At 39.2% G+C, this 20,233-nt stretch overlaps 1 protein-coding gene across 1 annotated transcript in view; it reads right to left on the minus strand.

Moving 5' to 3' along the window:
* Positions 1 to 20,233, minus strand: part of LOC109915135 (oxidative stress responsive kinase 1) — a 173,310-nt gene that overhangs the window by 53,189 nt on the left and 99,888 nt on the right. The window contains exons 6-9 of the mRNA XM_048596170.1: positions 13,071 to 13,180; positions 9,684 to 9,785; positions 6,825 to 6,958; positions 947 to 995 (exon numbers count right to left, since the gene is read on the minus strand). Coding sequence (XP_048452127.1) covers positions 947 to 995; positions 6,825 to 6,958; positions 9,684 to 9,785; positions 13,071 to 13,180 — 395 coding nt within the window. The remainder of the gene's footprint in view (positions 1 to 946; positions 996 to 6,824; positions 6,959 to 9,683; positions 9,786 to 13,070; positions 13,181 to 20,233) is intronic.

The following is a 20,233-nucleotide window of genomic DNA, read 5'->3' on the forward strand; positions in this document are numbered from 1 at the left end:
TAAATGATGGGCAATAAATGATGGGCAATAAATGATGGGCAATAAATATCGATTTTGGCAGCAACACCTTCTTCCCATTAATACATGCAGAAAAGTTGATTTCTACTGTGATGAAAGCTTATATTATGTTATTATTTAGGAATTTGGGCTATAAAGTAGAGATAAATAATTTTTTGGTTTTCAGTCCTGTAAAGGTTACTTTTTTTAAACAAAAAATGTCTGAAACAATTTTTATTTAAAAATTGGGTCACAACAGCATTCCCAAAAACTCATGAGACTTGCGCTAAATTACTGGACAAGTTACCTTATGAGATAATGGCTGAAGTGTTCACTAAATTGAGTTTTCATGACCGGAGGGGGCTAAATCCAAAAAAGGAATCCATGTCAAACATGCTGCTTAACTGCTCAAAAACAGTCAAATTAACTGGAAAAATCCCCAGGATGTTTCAAAAAGGAAGTTCAGTGAGAAAATCCTGTGGCAGTGTAGCTTGGGGAAAGATGGAAAAAGGCATGAGAGAAAGTTGCTAATGGAAACACTTATGCCCTTATCAGTTGACTAAGAAATTAAACAATGAAGAGAGGAAGACTGATAATTTTACTTGGATCAAGTAAAGAATGTTTATTGCTTACGTTAAGATTTTTCCAAATTATTATTTTTTAAAATTTCTGTGCAAAAAAAAAACTCATGTTCTTTTGTTAACATTACTCTGGAATCCTTGTATGAAAATTTTCAGTGACTGACTATCATGTTAACCAAAGTGCAAAAATGAAACTTTTGGTCTACCAAATCAAGTTTCACTCCGAGACTTGACTTATCAGTGTTACCGTCAGCTCTGATTATAACGCTACATTCATTCATTAAACTGCCAAGAAAAAAACAGATCAACATTTGCCAGCCCAATTGTGATGTTTAGTGAACAGATATAATACAGATTTGCTAGTTTACCTTAGCTTTTTGGAAAAACTTGTGCTTTAAAAATTCTGCTGCTGTAGGCCTGAAATTAAAGAAAATTACCAATTAGGAGAGATAAACAATAATATTGGGTATTCCTTGATTTGCTGAACCTGGTCAATTAGCAAAAGGCATGTCTCAAGCATGGTAAACTTTTTCTACATTCATGTGTGTTAGAGAACACAAGTTAATTTGGATTGTTCATGCCAGATAACCATTAAGGTCAACACTGTCGCATTTCAAGGAGAGCTTCAGAGCGCTTTCCAACAATGTCCTTTATCCATCCTTTGATTGCTAGGCATTTGAGCGTTCACTGAACTTCCTAAACCTCAAATGATTTTCAGCCAACTAGACAGGATATCCTGTCCATGATTTTCTGGGAGTTTTGTCTGTGGCAGACTAGCTACAAGTAGGATACTGGTGCTTGTTCCATTGCCCACCCATTGAATCCAGAGGATGTACCAAAAGGCACTGTTGATGGAAATTTTTTTTTTTTTTTTCAGTGCTCTTACATATTTCTGATACAAAGACAACAGAAATACAGGAGTGCGATGTCAAAATATGTGCCACGCAGTAGATTTCCATTGAATTGCAGGGGTCTTGGTTGTCAAACACTGTCAGCGTTGGCTGACAACTGAACTGCCAGAGCTAATACTATTTTGGATCTCAAAGATGGCGCTTTGAGAGGGATGGCTGCAAAGGTACAGGAAGTCTTCAACATATTCCACAATCTATCCTTCAACATAGACGGGTGGTGGAATATTTAGCCGGCTAGATATTGTTTGATGAGCTTTGTTTCAGCAACATTCAAGGACAGGGTAATTATCTTCTATTCAAAGATTAAAAACAATAAGAGTGGTTTGCAAATTTGGTGCATAGCGGATTATATTGTAATTATCAACAAGTTGTAGATCATGTATATTTATGAAGGTCAGATAAGTCAATTGACCTGAAACATAAACCTTCTCTCCAAAGATGCAGTTAGGTTTTTCCTGTATTTTCTGCTGGTATTATCTTTGGAAGTTAGTTTAGTTTCAGCATGGAAGTAATCAAGATCTAGGAAGTTCTCATTGACAGTATTTAATACTAACACCAAGTGGGCAAAAGGGTAGTTGATCTTCGAGATGAATAACCACTGTCGTAAAGATACAGAGTAACACGGGAGATATCACACTATCTGCTCACTTCCTATATAGATGTGAAGGCATCTGTTTCAGATCTCCCACTCTGTCTGGCAACAAAGACCATGTCAGAGGTTCCTCTGGAAGATCTACAGGCATTCAGTCACCCGGAGTATATTCACAGCCACAGGAAGTAGGTGATTTAAGAACTTTTATCATGATTTTCCCTGCGACAAACCAGAGGGAAATACTCCAATAGTTTTCACAACTCGAACAGATGTTGTCAACAGGGACCAAGAATGGGGAAAATTATGAAAGAAATTATACGGGATCAATGATCTTAGTTCAATAGAAAATCTTGTCAGCTTTCAAAATTTGACATGGTCTTTGTTGTCAGATTTAAAAAGAATCTGTGTGCAATTCTGGAGGGAATTTTAAAATATAGGCATTTTGTGTAATCATGAAAGTCAATTGGAAGGCATTGTAATCAACAGAATGCATTACTGGCTAAATAAACAGCTGAAGTCAGCAGAAGACATCCCTTCAATGGAGGAATGCAGATTTCCACGCATTAAACAAACCTGCAAAAAAAAAAATCATCACCACCCAGCACAGGGAAATTCTCATTTTGACAATAGCAAACAGAAATGTCTCATCTTCAAAATGTTTCAAATATATTCTCTTCTAATATACGGTGAAGAATCAGTACAGATGCTGGTAACTTTAAAGAATAGCAAGATGGTTTACTTCAAACACGGTCAGGTTAATATTCTGGAGACACAAGGCTAAATATAACAACTTTGGAGGCGTTTCTCAGGTTTGCTGAAGCTGATTGCTTAGTTTACTTTCTTTTCACTGAAGGCACAGATGACTGCATTCACTCTCAACATAGATGCACACGAATACTTTAAAATGGACAAACAATTGATAAAGTTGATCCAGGCAAATTGGTTAGTCAGACATCAAGCTCAAAAGCTAGGGGACAAATTATAATACAGCAAATAGAAAGGTATGATATAATTTTACAAGTGTTGGATCAGTAACAGATTAGTGGCACAACAAAGAAGGCACTTGAATAAAAGACATGATGGGATTTCTTCTTTTGCAGTGGTAATATTCCTAACTCTGAGCAAGGAGGCCAGATTCAAGTTCCATCTGTTCCACAGGTGTGAAAAAAGTCAATTTATTTGAATACATATACCTATAAAAGCCTCGTGATCCAGTGGTAGTGTTCCTGCCTTTCATCTAGGAGGCATGGTTCATGTCCCATCTGCTCTAGAGGTGTGACATAAGACATGTGAACAGGATAATCAAAAATACTTTCTTGTGGTGTGTACTGGCTTTCTCTGGAACAGGAGACCTGAGTTCAAGTCCCAGTTGCTGCAAAAAAGTGTGTAATCAACTTGTCCAGATTTTTAGAAAATGTCTAAAATGGGATTCAAAATAGTGCACACAAGAAAAACCTTTCATCCATACCAATCAAATGATTGAGACATGGAAAAAATCAGGAAAGCGGGGTTGGAGGTAGAGATAAACAGAAAAGCTACCAAAGTAAAATAAAATATACTGTTAAAACTCAGGAAGCCTGACAACATATGTGGAAAGAGAAACAGTTAACTTTTCAGAGCAATGACCTTTCGTAAGGTGTTCACCGATATGCTTAGTTTTTCCTCTATTTTGCTTGTTTCAGATCTCTGGCAAACAAAATATTTCATTTTTATAAGCTATTTATGGAACTTAGTGCTTTTTTCATACTCCTAAGATGGTGTTTGCACCTAATTTTTCCATAACTTTTTTCAACATACTGAGCAGTACTTCCACATTAATAGGGAGCCACTGATTACACCAGACACTAGTTTACAAAATAGGTTTAAAAGATCATCATGAATAAATGAACAAAGAAATGCAGAGGTGGAATCTCTATACATATCCATTGGGTCAGGTTGATGATTACACTGCCTACAGTAAGGTCACCTTTGACAAGAGTAGGATGCTGCATGAGCTTTAGTGCATTGTTCCAGAATGTTCAACAACATAACTCTTACACAAAGCCAAATGGATTTCTAACCATGAATTATAGTTTACAGTTCAATCCATTAAAAAAAGCTTTTAAAACTTCCATAAAAGAAGTGCAAATGGTTTATGGTTTCACGAGAATTGAAATGGCAAATAACGAGAATTTCAGTAATCCTGAGCTTGGGACAATAACAAGCACAATAATAATTTACTGTCTTTTCTGGAGCTGTCACCAAAGCACCACAAAGGCCAGGAACATTGTGAGCTTTACAGAATCCATGCACAGAAGGCTGTTCTGTTCATTGCACCTATCTAGCACTCTGAACAGCTAACCAATTAGTCTCACAACCACAGTTTTGTTATAGTAAACATACATTTTCCCCTTATGAAATGGAGGGGAGAATGGGAGTGGTGGGGCAAGAGAGGGAAAGGCGGCGACTAGATCCATTCTAATAGAATGGGAAATCTCCATTTCTTTTAAAGATTTTAGTATGTTATCATCCCCAAATCTGAAACAGGTGAAACTCTCAAATTAGTTTGTCCTGATCTTTTTTACTCTCAATCTACGTCATATTTCGTCAGTCTATTCCAGACAATAGATACAAATTTACCTTTGATTTAATTCATTTTATTGCTGTCACATGTACCAAGATGCAGTGAAAAGTACTGCTTTGTGTGCTAATCAGACAAATCATACCTTACATAAGCATATCAGGGTAATAGAACAGAATATAGTGCTACAGCTAAAGTGCAGCGAAAGATCAACTCTAATGTATGAGAGGTCCATTTGGAAGTCTGATAACAGTGGGGAAGAAGCCATTCTTGAATCGGTTGGTTAGTTTTCAAATTTTTGTATCTTCTGCCTGATGGAAGAGGGTGTTAGAGAGTATAACTGGGGTGGTAGGAGTCTTTGATTATGTTGGCTGCTTTCCTGAGACAACGGAACATGTGGACAGAGTCAATAGAAGGATGACTGGTTTTTGTGATGGACTGAGCTGCATTCATAGCTCTAATTTCTTGTGGTCTTGGGCACAGCAGTTTCCATACCAAGCTGTGATGCATTGGGATAGGATGTTTTCTTTGGTGCATCTATAAAAATTGGTAAGCGTCATTGTGGACATGCCTAATTCCCTTAGCCTTCTAAGGACGTTGGGGCATTGGTGTGCTTTCTTGACTGTAGCATTGACGTGGATGGACCAGGATAGATATTTACTCCGAGCAACTTAAAAGCTCTCAACCACCTCCACCTCAGTACCATTGATACAGACTTCCACTCTGCTTCCTTAAGTCAATGACCAGCTCCTTCATTTTGCTAACATTGAGGGGCAGATTGTCTTTACACCATGCCACTAAGCTGTCGATCTCTTTCCTGTACTCTGTCTTGTTGTTGGTTGAGATTTGACCCACTATGGTGGTGTCGTCAGCAAATTCTAAGTGGAATTAGTGCTGAATTTGGTACACAGGAGTGAGTGTGATTAGGAGTACCATAAGGGTCGAGTACACAGCCTTGCAGGGCACTGGTGTGGAGGAGGTATTGTTGGCTATCCTTACTGATTGTGGTCTGCAGGTCAGGGGGGTCCAGGATCCAGTTGTAGAGGGGGTAGCAGAGCGCTAGGTCTTGGAGTTTGGAGAGGAATTTGGTTTGAATTATGGTGTTGAAGGCAAAGCTAAAGTCAATAAATGAGTCCAATGTAGGTGTCCTTATCATCCAGATGTTCCAAGGAAGTGTAGGGCCAGGGATATTGTCTGATACTCCACAATTTACCAATGTATTCATCACTAGGCTTAAAGGTCTTATGATCAATACAACACCCTCTATTTGATCTGTATCTCCCTCCGAATTTTATGGATCACTTTTGGTTTTCAATACTTTATCATGGCGTTTGGCAGAGTTCATTGCATAATGGCACTTCTGAATTGATTGACTACTTCCTAGGGTTTAATTGCCCATTTTAAATCTCAAATTCTCCTCATTGCCTAAAAACTATCAATTCTATTTCTGTTCACATTTCCGTCAGTTTCAGGTCTCCTTTCTCATTGTGGCCAGTGATGTGTATCTAGACTGTCTTGCCAATTTCTTAACAGCGTCCTCTGTTTTTGCCATTTCACTGATTGCCTCTTTGTGCTATGACTATACTATATCATAGATTGGACACATAATATACATCACATGAACATTTTGGAAAGAACACCACAAAAGATACTGGCTACAGCATGCAACAATATTGCATTGACTTTCAGTGATCCAATTTGTGGGTGTAAAAAGGTAATGGATTTGAACAGGATAATAGCCATTGCTTTCCCTTTTCTTTATATCTTTGCTTGAGTAGGTTTTGCTTGCAATTATCTAGTTCTTCATTTGGTATTTAAGGAATTTGGTTGACTTGTTTCTGATCCTGAGCTATGTGAGCTACAGTCTAATTTGGGTTTCTAATTTGCAATATTACTTCCCCTTTTAATTTTTTTTAAACCAGGAGAGGAGTGGAACAAGGAAAAGAATAATTCACTCTTCCACATAATCATAGCAAAATAGACTTTTTTTTTTTAAAAACTGTTTACACAATAATTTTACAGCAATAAGCAGAATGCTTACATTGATCATCACTGAAACCAAACCATACTGCTCAAGCATAATTCAGAATTATACTGCCTTAATTCATTGATCCTGAGTATATTTTAAAATTGCCGACCTCAAAGAATATGTAAACAAGAGCAAGCATACAGCGATTTTTTACCTTTTCTCTGGGTCTTTCTGCAGACATTGTGAAATCATCTTCCTAAAGGACTTCCCATACTTTTTGACCATTTCCTTATCCTGTACACCTGTCTCCAATGAGGGAGGATCATTCTGAAGAGTCAACATTAAAACCTAATGAAGGAAAGAACATTAAAAGTGGCTGAAAGAGAATGTTTAACCAAGTTTATAAAAGTTATGTAATCTTGGAGTCATGGAATCGTTGGGGGAAAGGGGTGTGGGGCTGGTGGTGGTGCTGTATGGAAAGACACAGGAAAAAGAAGAAATCCATCACACTTCTGGCTGGTGCTACAGACAGCTAGATAGGTTTTGGGAAGTCAGTTATTGTTACATAATAGTACAGACAAATAAAATTGTTCAAATAAATCAGACAATGAAATAGTATACAAGCAAAGAACTGCAGATACTGCAGATGTGAAATTTAAAAAAGTGCTGGAGAAGCTTAACAAATCAGTCAGCATCTGTGAAGAGAAAGAATTAGCCTATCGAGTCCAATATGACTGATCTTCAGAACTGGAAGTGTGGGGAAATATGATGGGTTTTATGCTGTCAAAAGGAAGGAACAGTAGCAAGCAGAACAGGTGGTAAGTGCTGGCCTAGTCAGTGACAGCCACACACTTAACAAATATAGAAATACAACAACATTACTGAACCAGATTTCCTTTGTTCTAGTTTATAAAACAGAAACTGGTAGCTTCATAGTTATCGTGAATGGGTAAGTTTATTTCAGATATATTAATTCCTTGAGTTGAAACTTCCCCACCTGTCATGGTATATCTGAAATAACACAGTGTGGAGCTAGAGGAACAGACCAGGCCAGACAGCATCAGAGGAACAGGAAAGTTGACGTTTCGGGTAGAAGGGTCCTGACCTGAAACGCCAACTTTCCTGTTCCTCTGATGCAGTGTGGCCTGCTGCGTTCCTCCAGCTCCACACTGTTATCTCTGACTCCAGCATCAGTAGTTCTTACTACTTCATGGTATTTCTGAACTTGTGTCTCAGAGAATTGGGCCTTTTATTACTAGTTAAGTAACATTACTGCTCTGTCACTGTTCACCAACTCATCTTTATCCCTCGAGTATATTACAGTTAATAAGCTGAAATTCCAAAGTATTCACATACTACATCCAAAAATCATTTTCTGGACAATATTTAACTTGTATTTAGACTATTCAAAACTCTGCTTCCAATGTCTCCCAAGTGAAATGCCACTGAGATCAAAAAGAAAAAGACAAATATTGGAAATATGTAAACTGATGTGTATCTGAAAGATATTTATTACTACAGTAGGAAGAGCCTTACTGAGGATCGAGCTCAGAATCCTATCTTATGATCATGCAGGTAATATGGTGAAAAAGCAACAAGAGACACTGGGTTTTGAATGAACTGAAAATCATGTGTTTTGAATGTTTAGAAATATTGATTAATCAAAGTAGCTAATGCAGATCTCTGTTAAAGCCAAAACATATTTGGTAACAAAAACAAAATGACAAAATTACCAAAATAAATGAATAAAGGGTAATAAAAGGTAGCATAAAAATGAATCAGGCGATATCTCATGGGAGGTTAACAAATAAATCGTGGCATATGATACAAGAACTGTGTAATAGAATAGTTAAAAAGTTGATTGAAAGTAAAGGGCTATATTTAAACAGGTGCTAATAACTGATTAGAAGAGGGCTTGATGTGACATACATCAGTGTCGGTGCTCGGTTTATTTCATTTACTATGTGCTCATGATGATTTGGGCTTGGATACAGGGAACAGGATATTAAATGTATGTCACAGAAGCAAGGCATTTGGCAAACTGCAAGAGACCCTTGAAGAATAAAAGATGTCAGCCATGGCTCAATGGCAGCACTTAGAATGGAGTTTGAGAGTTCAAGATTCATACCAGAGACTTGAGCACAACCTGTGGCAAAAGTGCAGAGTATGTAGCACTGTCAAGCTATCTTCCTTTGGATGGGACCTGAAACACGGTCTGATGGGCATAAAAGATTTTATGGCAATACTTCAAAGAAGATCAGAGTCCTGGTAAATATTTATTGTTTGGGCAACATTAAAAATAAATTAAACTCAGATCACAATTCTATTTTGTCAGGCCCCGCTACGGGCAAATCCACCACTACATTACAAAATTATTCCACTGCCTTTGGGACAATCTGAAATCACGATAAATTTCTTTCACAAACTGCAACAGGAAGTGAAATTAAACACATTCTTAATGAGAAAGCAAAGCAATAGATAGAACAATAACATTTAAAGAATAAAAAGCACCTCTGATATATTTTCCAAAATAGAGAGAGAGTGTGCAGGTGCCAGGGACGGGTGACAATTGTTATAAGACACCTGGGGTTATTTTCGTTGTAACAGAAAAGAAAGATTTAATGAAAGTTTTTGAAATTAAGAATTTTAAGAAGTAAATGCTAATCACTCTGGTTGGGGAAGTCAATAACCAAGACTATGTCGTCAATAATGAGGGCTAATCAACTTTAAATAGTCACCGAAAGAGCAAGGGGAGAGGGGTTAGGAGAAATGTAAGGTTATTCTGTACATTATAATGGTGACTATACTTTTAAAAGTACATCATTGGCTGTGAAGCACATTTGGATACCCTGATGACTTAAAAGTTGCATTGCTATAGACAGCTGCTGAGACAGGGACCGTAGCAATTTTTAAGTGAAAAGTAAGTGAACATTTAAAGCAGATTACGATCCAATTCAATTGACAGATCAGGAGCAAGATTGTTGTAGAGCAAGCAAATACAAAAAAAAAACACTTAATGATCAACAGGTTTGAATGAAAAACTGCAATTACTGGATGTGGCAACAATGGTTACCTTCATTGGTGGGTATTTATGATAAGGAGCTGCTCCTGTAGCTAGTTCGATGGCTGTAATTCCAAAACTCCAAATGTCTGCTTTGAAGTCATAGCCTCTAACCTGTTGAGGCAAATCAATGATAGAATTATCGTGAAGTTTCAAATATTTGCATAATTGGATCATACATTGCTCAATCATCTTCCTTTTAAACTCAAGTCAATTTTAAATGAAGAAATTGAAGTCAGGACCAAAGTATAATATAGGACACTAGCACGAGATGAAAAAATGAGAAATCAGTAGTCAGTGAATAAGCAATTCCAAGTGTGGGCTTTAATTTGCTATGGTACATTGAAGGAAAAATAGACAGCCGAGTTGTTCCACAGTTTAGAGGTTCTGTGAAGAGGGGTCGAGTAACAGACAGCATAAAACTTGATTTCAGTGATGAAGTTAATGGGAGGAAAGATTGGAAAATTAATGACAATAGCTGAAAATAAAGATCCTTACACGTTGCAGCACAGGTGGCGAAAGGTGGAAGTGAGGGAAGAACGCAGGTCAGAAAAGATTTCCTCCTGCTATGTGGAAAAAAAAAAGCAAGACGCTAAATCTTACCTTTACATTTGTAGATGGTATGAAATTTGGAAGTTAGATAACTAAACAACAGAATGGCAGATTTCAATAATAACAAAAGGTAAAGTTGTATTGTCTTACCAGACCATACAGCTGCTCATTGAGACAGAAGGTCAGCTATGATCATTAAATGGCTGAACAAACTTGAAAGGCTGAATGGCCTTCTCCTGCTCTTAGTTTCTATGCTTTTATATAGAACAAAAAAAGACTTTCACCAGATTTCTCCAATAAATTCAGAAGTATTTATCCCACCCATCACTTGAGGTCAAAGACTGAATCTGGAATCTGTTTATACAACTTCAAATGCACTTTTTTCCCCCAAATCAAATGTTTGAGAAAATTTAAAAATCTTTTGAGGGGATTACATTTGCAGATTATATGAAAAGGACAGTGGAGAGCTTCAAAGTGCACTGACAAGTTGAAGTAGACTGATAGGTGGCAGATAAAGTTCAAGCCAGAAAAGTGCGACATTTTGGTTGAAAGAACATGGAAAGATAGTATAAAGGAAACAATGCAAAGGGGAGTACGTGAACATTTATATTTCATTAAAAAGGTGATTGACAGGTGAAGAGAGCAGTTAATTACATATCAGGTTTACCCCTGTGAACAAAGCCTACAGAGTATAAAGAGGAGGAAATTCTGTTGATCTGACTGAATACTGGTACATTCTCAGTTGGAGTACTGATCCAGTTTTGGACATTGCACTTCAGGGTGTGAAGGCTTTGGAAAGAGTACAGGCAGGTTTAGGACAATGGTTCTGGGGATTAGGAACTTCAGTTATGAAGACAGATTGGAGAAGCTGAGACTCTTCCATGCAGTCAGAGACATACAGCAAAGAAACAGGCCCTTCAGCCCACCATGTCTGTACCAACTAACACACACTAAACTATACTAATTGCATTTACCTGTACTTGATCCATAGCCTATACCCTGGCATTTTAACTATGTACTCATCCAGGTGTTTCTTAAATGTTGCGAGTGTACCTGCCTCCACCACCCTCTCAGGCATGTTCCATACATCTCTTTGGAGAAGGGAAGGCTGAGAGGTTATGCAATTCAAAAATTCAAAATCATGACCAGTCTGAACAAAGTAAACAGCAAGAGAATATTTCCACTAGTTGATTTCCAGAGAAAGAGAATGAGAGGGCACAGCTGTAAAATAATTAGTAAAATAGGCAGAAACGATGAGGAAAAATCTTTTCATGCAATGAGCAGTTCAAGTCCGGAATGAACTGCCCCATAGATCAACTGAGGTATTAGGTGAAAAAAAAAATTCTTTTCAAATAAATGCAGGCTTACAGGGGACAGGCAGGAAATGGCACTAGGCAAGTGCTCATTTGGAGATATGTCACAGACAATGGGCTGAATGGCCTCCTCTTGCAGTGTAACAATTTGGGGATTTCCTTAATGGTTGCAATTATTTTGGGGCAGAAAGAATATAGAGAATATAAAAGAACATTTTTTTCCCTCAAATCAGAGCTGCCAAAACAATTTTGCTGAGATAAAAACAAGTTGAGTAAAGCTGCTGTACACAATTTTAGTTAGGTTACAGCCACTGTACTGTGTGCAGTCTGGTTGCCATACTACAGAAAAGGACGTGATGCAGAGAAGTTTCACCAGGATGTTGTCCAGGTGGAACAATTTAGCTGTGGAGAGAGACTGGATACTCTTTAGAGCAAAGGAGGCTGACGGGCACCTGATTGAGATTTATGAGATTGAGGAGCATGGACAGTGTGGATAAGAAGCAGCTGTTCTGTTTAGTTGAAGCATCAATAGCGAAGAGATATAATTTAAAAAAGGTGAAGGCAGGAGAATGAGGGGGATTAAGGGAAGAAAACAGGGCAGTGGAATCTGGAATGTACTAGCTGGGAAGGCACTGGAGGTGGGAAACCTCAGCCTTTAGAAAGTACATGGATGAAAGTTGTAATATTCTAATGTCCAAGGCTATGGGCCAAGTGCTGGATAGTAGATTACAGGGGGCTGTTGACTTCTGAACATCCAACTTACAAATGCTCCTACTTGTGAATGTCATCCCATACAATGGCTTAATTTTAATGATCCAATGTATGAACACTATTTTATATTATCAAGCATTGCGTTCTGACTGGTGTACAAACTGACTTGTAAATGGAACCCATTCGCAGCCTGGGGACTGCCCGCAGTGTAAATAGGTGGTGGGATTTTCTTGTTGGTGTAGACTCGATGGGCTGAATGGCCTCTTCTATACCGTATGACTTCGACTCAGTAACTATCACCAGCAATCAAAGATAAAGCCCTCGGCTCAAAGTGACATTGAAATAACAATGGGTGCAGTATATTACTTACGCTTGCCTTTGTTTTTTGAAAAAAGTATACATAGTTTGAGATCAGAAATGTTTTAGATTCAATTTTCTCCTCCTGTCTGAAGGGATTAGGGGTACTGTGATTGGCAAATGCATTCCTCTAGCACCTTGCTACACTTCATTTGAGTATCTTGGCAAGCTATAAGCCATCAATGGGCATCACTACTAACCTATTGTCATTTTCATCCAAAGTCCGTAAGTATCAGTTCTAGTTGGAACAAGCACAACAATGACAACCACAGTAAAAAGCCCTGAACACGTTTTCTTTTCCTGTGGAAAACTGTAACAGCCCACCCATCACTTGTTGAGGCTAATTTGATGAATCTGGAATCATTATTTTTTTGCAACTTCAGATGCACGTTCTTTACAGTTCCAAAAGTTTGAGAAAATTAAGAAGAATTTTGAGATGTTCGGATGTGAATATAGGCTGCCTCACCTGCTCCATAACTTCAGGTGCCATCCAGCAAGGTGTGCCCACAAAAGTCTTCCTGACTTTATTCCTGGTCATGTCACCTCCTGTTGCCAAAAATGCACTTACACCAAAATCTGGAACGTGGAAACAAAGACGACAACATGTTCATAACCAGAATCACATTCTCTAAATATTTTGAAATAGACCAACGGAGCAAACTACACAGGAGTCCCAAAAAGTTGTCTGGTGCCACGATCGACACACTATCACAAAAGTTGTGGAATATAGGCTCACGTCTGTATCATTATTCCTGGTCTACAGTTTCCAAATATTCACACAAGGATAATCAAGTATAGATAACATTTTGGGAAAGGAATGCAATTCTGTGCAAAACATGAAGAGTAAAATAATCTCTTTTAATCGCTTTTGCTTGCTTTCCACCTTAAAAACAGGTGGGGCAGACATTTCGCACCGTAGCTTTTCACTGATAAGATACTCACTTTCAGTGATCTGGTCAGTTAAAAATCTAAAATGGCAGAAGGCAGTCAATGTACAGACATCTCCCATTGCAACACTTAGAATCAGGCAATCCCAAAAATACAATTCCTTTTAAACTGAGAAGGGAACAGAACAGAAGGACACCAATCAAGGCTACAGGACAAAAAACAAACAGTAAAGGCAAAACTGAAAAGAACTGTTATAACACAATCACATGCTTAAGAACATACATATTTATAGAGCTCCTCCAAGAAACTCATCATGGCCATCTCTTTATTTGACAAACTGTAAAAAGGTAAAGTCACCATAATCTTACCAGACCATAGAGCTACTCTCTCACTAGAGGGAGGCGGCTTAATCAAAGGGTAACCATGCCTTAGGCAAAGGAGAGATTGAGGACCATAGTGTCATGAACTCAGTAACAAAGAAACTCTCCCTAATCTCCCACATCTGTCAGGAAAAGTATATCACTCTACTAAAGGTTATCTTTGCACCTTAACAATCTACAGACCCAGAAAATAGCATAGTCTTACTGCTGTGAAAAACTACTCCAGGCTAACTTAGTACTTGTGTTTTATAATTTTAAAGGTTAATCAAGAGACAGATTTCTTAAAATATATAATCAAAAAAACCTACTCTACTCACACGTGTAGATTTACAAACAAAAAAACATTAAGGCTACAAGTTAAAAAGCCACTTCGCTGCTCTTGTGCTGTGAGCTCTCCCATACAGGTTTCTCCAAGGTCAGCTGTGAATTTTGCTGTGTTATTTTTTTTCCTGGATGAAGTCTGATATCCAGGGAAACTTTAAATCAAACAGCAGAACAGCCAGCTGTGTAGATTCACTGCTGCATCAGTGCAGGTTTATTTCTCCATTTGATACACTGCCCATGTGGTCACTGTCTTTGTCTGTCTTCCTCCTTTTTAAAGTGCCATTGTTTTGATTCTCTTCCACCCACCCCCTCAAGGTTCCAAACAATGCAATAGCTCATAAAACAGTAAATTGTTGCTCCAAAAATTCGAGGAAATCATCTCCAACGATCGATTGTGATAGGGGACTCTCTAGTCAGAGGTACAGACAGATGTTTCTGCAGCCGACAGCAAGACATCAGAATGGTGTATTGCCTCCCTGGTGCCAGGATCAAGGCTCTCGTGGATAGGGTGCAGAATATTTTCAAAAGAAAGTGAAACCAGTAGGAGGTTGTAATGTACACATTGGAACAAACGACATAGAAGAGAAAAGGATTAGATTCTGGAGGACAGCATATTGGAAGTTAGGCAGGAATTTAAAAAAGGAGGTCCTCAAGGGTAGTGATATCTGGATTTCTCCCAGTGCCACAAGTAGTTAGGGTAGGAACAGGAGGATACAGCAGATGAATGCATGGCTGAGGAGCTGGTGAAGGGTCAAGGATTCACATTTTTGGATCATTGAGATCTCTTCTAGGGTAGAAGCAACCTGTATAAGAAGGACGGATTGCCCCTGAATTGGAAGGGGACTAATATACTGGCAGGGAGATTTGCTAGATTAACTCGGGAGGATTTAAATTAAGAGTGGGGTGGGGGGAGGGGAGGCCAGTGAGATAGTGAGGAAAAACATCAGTCTGAGACTGGTGCAGTTGGAAAAGAGGAGCAAGTCAAACAGTTAGGGCAGGCAGGAAAAAGCAGAGAATGAGGTTGGACTGATAAATTAAACTGCATTTATTTCATTGCAAGAAGCCTAATAGGTAACGCAGATGAACTTAGTGCATGGGTGGGAACATGGGACCGGGATATCATAGCAGTTACAGAGGCGTGGCTTAGGGATGGATGGGACTGGCAGCTTAAATATTCCATGGTATAGATGCTAAAGGAAGGATGGGAGGGGGTGGGTGCAAGGGAGGAGGGGAGTGGTGTTTTTTATTAGAGAGGTAACGTTATAGCTGTACTTAGGGAGGATATTCCTGGGAATATGTCCAGAGAAGCTATTTGGGTGGAATTGAGAAATAGGAAAGAGACAATAAGCTTATTGGGATTGCAATATAGACATTCCCATCCCTCAACTGTCAGCTGGAAATCGAGAAACAAATTTGTAAGGAGATCTCAGTTATCTAGAAGAATAATAGGATGGTCATAGTAGGGTATTTTAACTTTCTAAACATAAAACATAAGGGGCGGCACGGTGGCTGTGGTTAGCACTGCTGCCTCACAGCACCAGGGACCCAGGTTCGATTCCACCCTCGAGCGACCGTCTGTGTGGAGTTTGCACGTTCTCCCACAGTCCAAAGATGAGCAGGTTAGGTGGATTGGCAATGCTAAATTGCCCGTAGTGTTCAGGGATGTGTGGATTAGAGGGATAGGTCTGGGTGGGATGCTCTTTGTGTTGGTGTGGACTTGTTGGGCTGAAGGGCCTGTTTCCACACTGTAGGGATTCTGACATAGGAGCAGAAATTAGGCCATTCGGCCCATCGAGTCTGCTCCACCATTCAATCGTGGCTGATAAGTTCCTCAACTCCATTTTCCTGCTTTCTCCCTGTAACCCTTGATCCCCTTGATAATCAAGAACCTATCTATCTCAGTCTTAAATGTACTCAATGCCCTAGCCTCCACAGCCAGTGAATTTAGTGAACGTAGACTGGGAATGCCATAGTGTTAAGGGCTTGGATGGAAAGGACTTTATTAAGTGTAAGAAAATTCTCTGATTCAGTATGTGGATGTATCAACTAGGGTTGGTGCAAAACTTGACCTACTCTTGGGAAATAAGGCAGGGCAGGTGACTGAGGTGTCAGTGGGGGAGCACTTTGGGGCCAGTGACCATAATTCTATTAGTTTTAAAATATTGACGGAAAAGGATTGACCTCATCTAAAAGTTCTAATTTAGAGAAAGGCCGGTTTTGATGGTGTTCAGCAAGAACTTTCAAAAGCTGGTTGGGTGGGGTGGGGTGATGTTCACAGGTGAAAGGGATGGGTGAAAAATGGGTGAAAAATGGGAAGCCTTCAAAAATGAGATAGAGTCCACAGACAGTATATTCCTGTCAGGGTGAAGGGCAAGGCTGATAGGTGTAGGGAATGCTGGATGATTCGAGAAATTGAGGTTTTGGTTAAGAAAAAGGAAGGAAGCATATGTCAGGTATAGACAACAGCAATCAAATGAATCCCTAGAAAAGTATAAAGACAGTAGGTGTATACTTAGGAGGGAAATCAGGAGGGTAAAAAGGGGAAATGAAATCGTTTTGGCAAATAGGCTTAAGGAGAATTCCAAGGGACTCTACAAATATATTAAGGACAAAACAGTAACTAGGGAGAAAATAGGGCCCCTTAAAGATCAGCAAGGCCACCTATGTGTGGAACCACAACAGATGGAGAGATACTAAACCAGTATTTTGCATCAGTTTTTACTGTGGAGAAAGATATAGAACATGGGGTAATAAATAGCTGGATATCTTAAAATGCATAAAGGTGGTAAAGTCCCCGGGACCCTATAACTCTGTGGGCAGCCAGGGAAGTGATTGCTGGGCCCCTCGCTGAGATATTTGTATCAATAGACACAGGTGAGGTGCCGGAAGACTGGCGGTTGGCCGATATGGTGCCACCTATTAAGAAAGGGAAAGCCAGGGAACCACAGACCGGTGAGTCTGACATCAGTGACAGGTGAGTTGTTGGCGGGAATACTGAGGGTGCAGGATTTACATGTATTTGGAAAAGGCAAGGACTGATTAGGGACAGTCAACATGGCTTTGTGCATCGGAAATAGTGTCTTACTTTTCGGACTGAAGGCCTGGGACCAGTGACCTTGTGCCACAAGGATTGTTGCTGGGTCCACTGCTTTACATCATTTATATAAATGATTTGGATGTGAACATACAAGATATAGCTAGTAGGCTTGCAGATGACACCAAGGTTGGAGGTGTACTGAACAGCAAAGAAGGTTATCTCACAGTACAACAGGATCTTGATCAGATAGGCCAATGGACCAAGGTGTGGCAGATGGAGTTTAATTCAGATAAATTTGAGGTGCTGCATTTTGGAAAGGCAAATCAGGGCAGAACTTGTACATTTAATGGTAAGGTCCTGGAGAGTGTTACTGAACAGAGAGACCTTGGAGTGCAGGTTCATAGTTCCTTAAAAGTGGAGTCACAGACAGACAGGACATTTTTGTTTTGGTATGTTTGCCTTTATTGGTCATTGCATTGAATATAGGAGTTGAGAGGTCATGTTGCAGCTGTACAGGACATTGGTTAGGACACTATTGGAATAATGCACACAATTCTGGTCTCTCTGCTATAGGAAAGATGTTGTGAAACTTGAAAGGACGAAGAAAAGATTTACAAGGATGTTGCCAAAGTTGGCGGGTTTGAGCTATAGAGAGGCTGAATAGGCTGGGGCTATTTTCCCTGGAGCATTGGAGGCTGAGGGATGGCATTGATAGAGGTTTTTAAAATCATGAGGGACATGGATAGGGTAAATAGACAAGGTCTTTTTCTTGGGGTAGGGAGTCCAAAACTAGAGGGTATAGGTTTAAGATGAGAAGGGAAAGATTTAAAAGGGATCCAAGGGGCACCTTTTTCACGCAGAGGGTGCTGCATGTATGGAACGAACTGTCAGAGGAAGTGGAGGCTGGTACAATAACATTTACAAGGCATCTAAATGGGTATATGACTAGGAAGGGTTTGGAGGATATGGGCCAAATACTGGCAAAATGGGACTAGATTTAAGGATATCTGGATGAGTTGGACCAAAGGATCTGTTTCCGTGCCACATATCTCTATTATGAAGTCAGTTCACTCCAAATGTACTGCTTTAAATGCAAAGATCATTTTTTTTCTACTTCCCACACATCCACTTAATATTAAATAATATGATCAAATCAGTCGTAAGTAAAACGTAAGTGGGATCTTAAGAAATAGGAGTGCGCCATTTAGCCTGCACCATCATTCAAACAGATCACATCTGATCATGTATCTTCATGCTATTTTTCTCCATAATCTCCATATCATTTGATGACATTAGCGTCCACAAATCAATTTATTTCTATCTTGAACACACTCAATTACTGAGCTTCCACAGCCTGCTGCAGCAAAATTCCAAAACTCACCAAATCTGAATAATAAAACCACCTCCATCCTAGTCTTTAATAGGCTTTCTTTTATTCTGAAACTGGATCCCCAAGTTCTAGACTCACCATCCAATCAGATCAACTCTACAGATTACCAGCCTAGTGTTTTTTTTAAAATCTCTTATCAGCCAAACCTTGCTATCACAGCTGAATGGACTTGTGTACCATTTTGTCCAGTCTTCAGTTTGGGCTCTTATGGTGCATTGGTATTATCCTCTCCAGTGGACTAGAAGGCCTGAGTTCAAGTCCCACCTGCTCCACGGGTGTGTTAAATATCTCTGAACAGGCTGATTGGAAGATAACGCCCACACCCTTAAAACCTCATGTGGTACAGTGGTAATGTCCCTACCTCTGGACCAAGAATTCCAGGTTCATGTCCTACCTATTCCAGAGGCTTGTCAGAACACTTTTTGATTAGGTTGAATAAAAAAAAAACTTCCAAAAGTCTATTTGTACGGATTGAACAATCTGGAGTCAATACGTCTCAAACTCTCAGTTTGAGAAATACTCTGCACTCCCACTCTTCCTACCAAAGTGGATAACCTCACATTTAAATAGGGGAGGTAATGGCCTAGTAGTATTATCACTGGACTGTTAATCCAGAGACCCAGGTAACGTTCTGGGGGCCTGGGTTCGAATCCTGCCATGGCAGACGCTGGAATTTGAATTGAATGAAAAAAAAAAATCCGGAATTAAGAGTCTAATGATGACCATGAAACCATTGTAAATTGTTGGAAAAACCCATCAGGTTCACGAACATCCTTTCGAGAAGGAAACTGCCATCCTTACCTGGTCGGGTCTGGTCTGGTCTGGTCTGGTCTGGTCTACATGCAATTCCAGACCCACAATGTGGTTGACTCTTATTATGCACCCCTAATTGCCTAGAGGGCAGTTAAATGCTGGCTTAGCCAGCGACACCCTCATCCCGTAACTGAATGAAATAAACATTATAGACAGAGCAGCTATATCATCTGGTAAGACTACGGCAGCTTTACCTTTTTTGTATTCAATCTGCCATTCTGTTGCTTATCTGACTGCTCAACTACCCGTTCTAGCCTCCTTGCACCTTCCTCACAACTTTCATTCACACACATTATTGACATCAGCAAATTTGAAAATTATTCATTTGGTTTCACATTCAAATAATTGATGTAGAGAGAGATTGTAAACCATTACGGTCCAAAATACTGAACCTTGCTGCACACCATTACAGTTGCCATGCTGAGAATGACTTGTTTATTCCCACTCTGTCCACAAATCAATTTCAATCCACACCAGTACATTGTTACTCATCTCCCAAACTCTAAATTTTTTTTACTCACTTGTGTAGAACCTTTTCAAAAAGCCTTCTGAAATGCAAATATACCACAATCACTAGTTCTACCTCATCAATGCCACAAAATACATCCTCAAAAAAGTTTGTCAAACATTATTGGTCTTTCATAAATCCATGTTAACAATGCTCAATTGTAATATTATCACAATTTATAGACAGTTAGTCAACGTGGTGTTTTATAAATTCCTACTTTAGAAATAAAACCAGTCTGACTCCAAACCAAAACACAAACAGATTCTAAACGAGACTTCACACCTAACAT

The sequence above is a fragment of the Rhincodon typus genome, chromosome 4 (genome assembly GCF_021869965.1).
Source record: "Rhincodon typus isolate 14 chromosome 4, sRhiTyp1.1, whole genome shotgun sequence".
Classification (NCBI taxonomy): domain Eukaryota; kingdom Metazoa; phylum Chordata; class Chondrichthyes; order Orectolobiformes; family Rhincodontidae; genus Rhincodon; species Rhincodon typus.